Source organism: Salarias fasciatus, chromosome 6 (genome assembly GCF_902148845.1).
Source record: "Salarias fasciatus chromosome 6, fSalaFa1.1, whole genome shotgun sequence".
Lineage (NCBI taxonomy): Eukaryota > Metazoa > Chordata > Actinopteri > Blenniiformes > Blenniidae > Salarias > Salarias fasciatus.
The window spans coordinates 40,030,771-40,038,811 of NC_043750.1; the positions used below are offsets into that span (position 1 = coordinate 40,030,771).

An 8,041-nucleotide genomic window follows, 5' to 3' on the forward strand; every position below is an offset into this window, starting at 1 on the left:
AAGTCACAATATCAATTTTCATTGTTATGCAGATGACACACAATTGTATTTATCTATGAAACCTGATCAAACTAATCAAATAGACAGACTCAGTGACTGTATCAGAGAAATTAAATCCTGGATGACAACGAACTATCTCCGTCTTAATCCTGGCAATACAGAGGTCATTATACTAGGCCCCCATAAACTGAGAGAGTGCCTATCTGAACAGATTATCACCTTAGATAACATCAGTGTATCCTCCTCCTCTACTGTCAGGAACCTCGGGGTCTTATTTGATCAGGATATCTCCTTTAAAGCACACCTCAACCTGGCTTGTAAAACAGCATATTTCCACTTGCACAACATAGCTAAAATAAGAAACATTCTACCTAGAAGCGATGCAGAAAAACTCATCCATGCATTTGTTTCTACTAGACTGGACTACTGCAACTCCCTTCTTGCAGCCTGCCCAAAAAGTGCATTAAAAAACTTTCAGTTGGTTCAAAATGCAGCCGCCAGATTATTAACCGGAACTAGAAGACGTGAACACATTACTCCCGTTCTAAAATCTCTTCACTGGCTTCCTGTCGAGTTTAGAGTTAGATTTAAAATCCTTCTCCTGAATTACAAAATACTAAATGGGATGGCTCCGACCTATCTCCAAGATGCTTTAACGCCTTATCAAGCAATTAGAGCATTTCGATCTCAAAATGCAGGGTTACTGGTGACTCCTAGGGTCTCTAAATGGACACTAGGTGGAAGAGCCTTTAGCTATCAGGCACCGTTTTTCTGGAACCAGCTTCCAAGTGGTGTCAAAGAAACAGACACAGTCTCCACATTTAAGGTTAGGCTCAAGAGGTTTCTCTTCGATGCAGCCTATGATCAGGTCAGCTAGGGATTCTAAACTAAACTAAACTAAACTAAACTAAACTAAACTAAACTATCTAAACTATACTAACTAAATATTAGTTTAAATACTAAACTATCCACAAAGCTGCCCTAGGAGCTAGAATGCTGTGGGAAGTACGGTGCACTGAGCCCTATCCTCTAATGTCTGAATGTTATTCCCTTTAGTCCGTTCATTGCTTTTCACCTGCTGTCCCCCCCCTTCGAGGGGGAGTCTTCTTGAGTTTCAGTTGCTGACTCCACTATTACGAGGGCCTACGAATAAGCTCCGGCCGGACTGGGAGGACACTCCTGTCGGTGCTGCCCGCGAACTGGCTTCGGTTCTACTTCTGGGATCCGTGGTTCTTGTGCTGGACCGTCCAACGGACTGTACTCAACATAGTCCTCGGCTTTACTTCTTATTGTCTCATCCTAGCTGTTGCCAAAGCTGTCCGTCCCTGGGAGAGGGATCCCTCCATACTGTGGTTCTCCCCAAGATTTCTTCTTTTCCCACTGGGATTTTGGAGTTTTTTTCTTGCCAGATGTGAGGGTCTAAGGCGGTGGTTGCTTCGTTTTGTCTCGTTACTGTGAATTTGACATATTAACATTATGCTTATTCACTGTTTTTATTTTTACCAAGAATGTAACATCTTGAAGCCCTCTGAGGCAACTGTTGTTGTGATACTGGGCTATACAAAAATAAATTGATTGATTGATTGATTGATTGAGGCAGGTGACTTGGCAGGAGAACATGAGGGGCAGACAGACAAGTGAAACAGGGCAAGCACGAAGGACACAACAGGCCACGAGCAGCCCTATATGGCCGCAGGGGAGTGTCAAGCAGTGGTCATTTCAGACCACGCTCCCTTAGGTCAAATCATATCAGACAACACACAACTCAGAAAATCATACAATCCAAGAGTTGATCAATTAACCAATGAGAGTCTTGACCTTGATAGCATGCTCGCTCTCACCCTCTCTGGTGACTTTTATCCCTTAAAACGGACTGATTAAACTCCTATGAACAAAAACACAATGAAAATTAAATTAATAAAACACAAAGTAGATGATATGAAATCTGGAAAAATAAATCCTTTCTCATCAGAAAAATACTGATAATGACCTAATAGCTGAAATGGCCAAGGAAAGAAACAGCAGAGTTTTGGGGGAGGTGGAGGGTCTGTACTGGTGTAAATCATTAAGTATGGGGGAGGGGTGGAGTCAGGGGGATAAGGGGATGCGATGTGTGTGTGTAGTAGTTTAAGGGCCCGGTCACACCGCCCGAACTTTGCTGGAGCGTCCCTGGAGTGGTGAAAAAAATCCATTACCGCTTGTAACCGTTCACCACCGTTCACCACCGTTTAACAGAAGTTGGCCTCCGTTAAAGCAACGTCGTAAAAGCTCGGCCACCGCTGATGTTAAGGCCGGTCACACCGCCCGAACTTTGCTGGAGCGTTCCTGGAGCGGTGAAAAAAATTCATCACCGCTCGTAACCGTTCACCACCGTTTAACAGAAGTTGGCCTCCGTTAAAGCAACGCCGTGTACGCTCGGCCACCGCTGATGTTAGCGGAGGGGCCCTCCCACCGCTCCGAAAGTTTTGAGCTGCTCAAAATATTCCGAGCGGTGAGGAGCGTTGAATTTTCCGCCCAGGCAACGTTCACCCCCGCTCCACCAGCGCCCAGTCCAAGTTTGGCACCGCTAGACGAAAGTTCGTGGACGCTCGGGTCCGCCAGGCCAACGCAATCTAGGACGCTGGACCACCGCTGCTTCGCTGCGTTGCCCGGGCGGCGATTAAACGTTGCACAAACGTCGGTGGAGCAGTGGTAAGCGTTTTACGAGCGGACACGGCGTTGGTGGAATAGTGGAATGGAATAATAAATGAAAAAGGTTGAAGTAATATATATAAAACAGTATTTTTTTCACAGTTGTTAACACCAGAACAGCCAAGACGTTCTGACTGATCGTTTGGGTTTTTATAATTCAAATAAATCTGTTAAAATAATTCCCCTGTCCTCTAATTCTTTGACTTTTCCTAAATATGTGTCTTGTATGTTTTTCTGAAGCAAATAAGGTTTCTGAAGCAAATAAGGTCCTAACAATGACACACATAATATTACAAAGCATTTATACCTCCAAAAGATAAAGAAGATGCACTTCGCGTTGCTTTTGTTCTGCGATTGATTTGTTGTGGTTCATATGCGCGCATCTGAACAGGGAGCTAGCTCTGACAGCAGACAAAAAAAAAAAAAAAGACAATAAAAAGAGGCATAACAGAAGCTTTAGCAATGATACAGGAGGTCAGTGAGGGGGAATCGGATGGCGGAGACGTGTCGGACAGTCCAGCAGAACCTGCAGTGGCGCATGAAGCGCTCACGCGTCACCTCCAGGTATAGAGAATTACTGTAGGCTACTGTCAGTTTACAACTAGATAATAATAACATAAAATGGTGTGAAAAAAATAAACTAATGTAATAAATCTCTACACAACAGTGAACACGGTAGTTGGAGCACTGCAGCGTCTCCAGATGTGCCAGTTACAGATTCGGGTAAAATATTATATCCTCCATCAAAGGACAGCAAACCAAGTGTTTTTTGTTTCCAAAAATTAATTTGAGAACGAACATATTTTCTGAATAAATACCTTTGTCCTGTCGAGCCTGCAGTCCCAGAATCAAATGAACAGGGTGAGACAGACCGTGTGGTGGGGTGTCCGTCCTGGTGCGCAGCCGGGGAGACTTATTTTACAAATTTTAATATGTTCTTGATTATTATTGACGGCTAATAACACAACTGTTTTGTGTGTGTTGTTGTGTGTGTGCGTGTTTATCAAGGAAACGAGTGTGCGGAGTGTGAGAGGGATGCGCAAATGCGCTGTAAAAAGTCAAATAAATTTTAAAACCTGATTTGAGGCATTAATACAGCAGACATGAGGCATTAAAATGTTTGCTGATCCTCTTGACTTAATATTTTGTTCATTTATGTTAATTTCTAATACATTAGATTACAGAAAAACAACCTGCTGCTGTGCTCCTTCGCAAAAACACTAAAAAATGTATGATGGTCTGGCTGATCGTTGCAGCCTTTGGAGGGGGTGTAACATCAACAGTGGCCGAGCGTTTACGGCGTTGCTTTAACGGAGGCCAACTTCTGTTAAACGGTGGTGAACGGTGGTGAACGGTTACAAGCGGTGATGGATTTTTTTCACCGCTCCAGGGACGCTCCGGCAAAGTTCGGGCGGTGTGACCGGGGCTTAAGAGTTGGTGTGTGCAGGTGAGCCAGAGAGTCACACTTCAGCTGGTATAACGGGCCTCAATCTGGCCTTCAGGGTCACGGTGTGGGGTGAAGGGTGGAGGAGCTCCACCATGCTGGAGTCCTCCAGAGGAAAAAACTCATCCTGAACAGTCACCTTGAGGCTACTGCACGGAAGGGAGCCAAAATCTAATCTAAGTCTTTTAGATGTCGGAGACAGAACAGTTTCAGGTTCCTGCTGGAGGTCCATCAGGTCTCTCAAAGATTAGCCAGAGGAGAAATCAACCCGTTCTCTGATGGACTCCACCTCATGGTTCGGTTCAGTTCGACAGTCATTCCAAACAACATTGCCCATTTTGAAACTGAGATGGTCGTAGCGGCTAAGCCACTTATTGATCAAGGATTCCAGGATCTTGTGATAACATAAAGACCATGGAGAAATAAACTCCTGTTTTCACCAGTATCATTTTAAACTGTACAGCTCAGAGTTCACTCAGAACAACTCGCTGTTTGATTCCTTTTTCTAAAACTTAGACACCCCAACTGTCAGCAATGAAATAACTGCTGATCAGGCAGGAGGAACTTTTCTCCACAGAAGAACGAACAGGAGCAGACGGCTGATCTCTGGGACCAGATGGCTTCACATGTGAATTCTTCAAGAAATTCATCAAACAACTTGCCCCTCTCTTACTTCCTGTATTTGAAGAATCACCTATCAGCAGAACTGAGATCTTCTCTAGAACCTAAATTGATTTAGCTTTGGCAACAAATTGATGTCTGAATTTATCTGGAACAAGACAAACCAACATACTGCAGAGACACTGTCAACACGGTGGGTTGTTACATCTTGATTTCTAAATCGTTTCCTGGGCAGCTCATGTGAGAAACCTCTTGCTCTGGCAGGAGCTCCATCACAGAGTGACAGCTGGAGCTGTCATCCTGTAATCCCACATCACCACACTCCCGATGCTGCTCCACCCTCTCTCTGTCTAATCATACTTTGAACCCCTTAATGACACATTCTCTTTAAGTTTAGAAACAATTTAATCCGTTCTTTCGCACTCAAAGGACTCTCGCTTAAATCTGCCATAATAAGGGTTCACTCTTCCTCTGTCAGTGTGAGACACGAAGTCATCCAATTCAAGGTGCTCCACCGGTCTGAAGTTAAACTGGATAAGATTTGAGGATTGATGCAACTTGTGACTGATGCGGACGTGCACCGGTCATGCATGTAGTCATGTGTACGACCGAGTGACTATTGGCAATCAATATCTAAATTCTAAGGATCGACCAATTATTGGCCTGGCCGATAATATCGGCCGATATTGGGCATTTTTCTAATAATCAGCATCGGCCTTTTTTTCCACCAATATCCGATAAAAATTTTTTTTTACCGTATTTCCCGCACTATAAGGTGCACCTAAAAGCCTCTAATTGTCTCAAAGCCCAACTGTCTGCCTTATATTTCGGTGCGCCTTTTTTTTCAGAAAATACGGTAATAAAGACCACTCAGTCGTCAGTCCGTTGTCTTGACTACGGCTCCCATAATGCATTGTGATGTGATCACATGAGCAAACAACTTCTGCTTGCTTGTAGCTAAGCTAGCCAGTTCCAAAGAACGGCAAACATGAAGCTTGAGGCAGATTCTCCGCCTCTAACCTGTCAGTCACCACAATCACAGTTTGTCCTCCAGTCTCCCAACCGGAGAGCACGGCACGCGGCTGCACAGCCGCGAGGAGCGGCCCGACGCCGGCGGACAGCCCGCTCGCTGGGACGCCAGGAGCGGTCGGCCGGCAGCGGATTACAGTCCAGTCAGCCCCACGCATCTTCCGTCACGCACTCACGCCACACATTGAAAACTGAAAAAAAAATTACCGGTAAATGTGTCTGGTGCGCTGCTGTGGAACCGGGAGGAATCAAACACAAGCCTGTCACAGACCTACCGGTGATTTTTTTTTCCAGTTTTCAATGTGTGGCGTGAGTGCGCGACAGAAGACGCGTGGGGCCGAGCTGGTCGGGGCGACCGGGGGTCGACTGGTTACCGTGCCGAGAACAGACTGCCTGCCGAAAAATGACTCCCCCCACGGGGGCGCGCATCGATTAGTGATAACATTGATTTTAACATATTTTTTAGCGTTGCAGTAGCCTACAACTTCAGTTCAACCAGGATTCTCCATTGTTTATTTTATTATTATTTTTTATTCCTACAGTACAGGACATACAGGGGACAACATACAAGAAAATGAAGGAAAGAGTTGTGTTATCAGCAGCGGCAGATGGTTGAATATTGGAGTTTTGGGGAAGTTATGGATGAGATGACTGCATTATTGTGTGTGTGTGTGTGTGATAAATATAATTACATGTATCAGTAATAATAATAATAATAACAACAATAATAATAAAGTAATCACACAATTATAAACTGAACGAAAACAAAAGGCCTGAGTATAATGAATGTAGAAGAAGTGTTTTCCACTGAGCACATCACATCTCTATTCACTACTCTGGGCTGTGGAACAATGTCCCACCCACAGCTACATTTTGATGCCAAAATGTTCATTTTTGCTGCAAATGAATATCGGTTCAACATATCGGTTATCGGTTTCCATAAGTACCAATAATTGGCATCGGCATCGGCCCTAAAAAAGCCATATCGGTCGATCCTTACTAAATTCCTTTCAGACAGTCTGAAGATATCCACAGGACCTTCTGGAGTTGCCTCAGCTCAGCCGACTTATTTTAATTAAGGAGAAACACACTCCAACCATAAACTTTTCCAACATTTACATTTGGATGTACGTTTAAAACTGTTTCTACGATTCAAATGGAAAATTAAAAAAAAGGGACAGAGAACAACAAAAAAAATCTTTCTTTTTAGTTTGAGAAGCCATTCAAATGACTCTAACATTCCAGATGAACGTGACTAGCACCCCCTCCATGCTGCCAATGAGTAACTTCAAATAGTAATAACTCTGTCACTGTGTGTGTCTGTGTGTGCGTGTGTGCGTGTGTGTGTGAGAGAGAGAGAGAGAGAGAGAGAGAGCGAGAGAGAGAGAGGACATGTTTGTTTAAAAATAACAATGGAAGTTACACAGCATCAATAAACTAGCAGTCAAAGTTAAGACGCGTCAATAAATTACTAGTAAAAGTGAAAAGTGAAAAGTAAAGTAAAATACCAGTAACTGTAGAAAAATCAATAAGATGAACATCAGTTTGATCACCTGCTCAAACTGCTCATCACGAAATAAAGCAGTGGAACTCGAAAGATACAAAGCCAAATATACATTTTTATTATGATTATTTTCCAGTCTTAGTCGATGAGCTCTTCAATACACCCTGCCTGCTCGTCTCAAAGTGATCATGTCCTTCAGGGTCAATGCCTGAAAGCAGCAGACTCACCACCGGTCCGGCCAGTTTCAGGACTCGGACCACCTCGTCCCGGAAGTCCTGAACAGCGACCCCACACAGCCTCTCCAGGCAGGAGCGCCGGGCGGGCCCGACGGCCCCCGCCACCTCCTGCTGCTCCTTCTCCGACCGCCACGCTGAACTGTCAAGTCCCTCCATGAGCCACACACACACACACACTCTCTCTCCCACACACACACGCACCCACATGCACAATGCGGACAGAGTACACAGAACTGAGACTGTTTAAACAGGAGGCAGAGGATCAAACACGTGCTCCAGAGGAGGGCCCTCAAGAGAAAAAAGAGAGGGAGGGGCAGAAACAGAGAGAGAGAGAGAGAGAGAGAGAGAGGGAGAGAGAGAGAGAGAGAGAGAGAGAGAGAGTTACGACTTGTAATAGTGAAACATTGCTGTGTGTAGAGTGAAAAAAGGAAGAAGCTCAGAGGTCTCCCAGCAGGCTAAACCTACAGCAGCTGTTCCAGGAGACGGTCCAGAGTCTCTTGAAGCGGCTCCAATTGG

General features: G+C 44.7%; 1 protein-coding gene across 2 annotated transcripts in view; it reads right to left on the reverse strand.

The window, feature by feature from the left end:
• The window catches only part of LOC115390809 (multidrug and toxin extrusion protein 1-like), a 43,776-nt gene extending 36,075 nt beyond the window's left edge, over positions 1-7,701 (reverse strand). For both annotated transcript variants that reach the window (XM_030094813.1, XM_030094812.1), the window contains exon 1: positions 7,517-7,701. In XM_030094813.1, the coding sequence (XP_029950673.1) occupies positions 7,517-7,681 (165 nt within the window). In that variant the 5' untranslated portion in view covers positions 7,682-7,701. The remainder of the gene's footprint in view (positions 1-7,516) is intronic.
• Between the last annotated feature and the right edge of the window lie 340 nt (positions 7,702-8,041).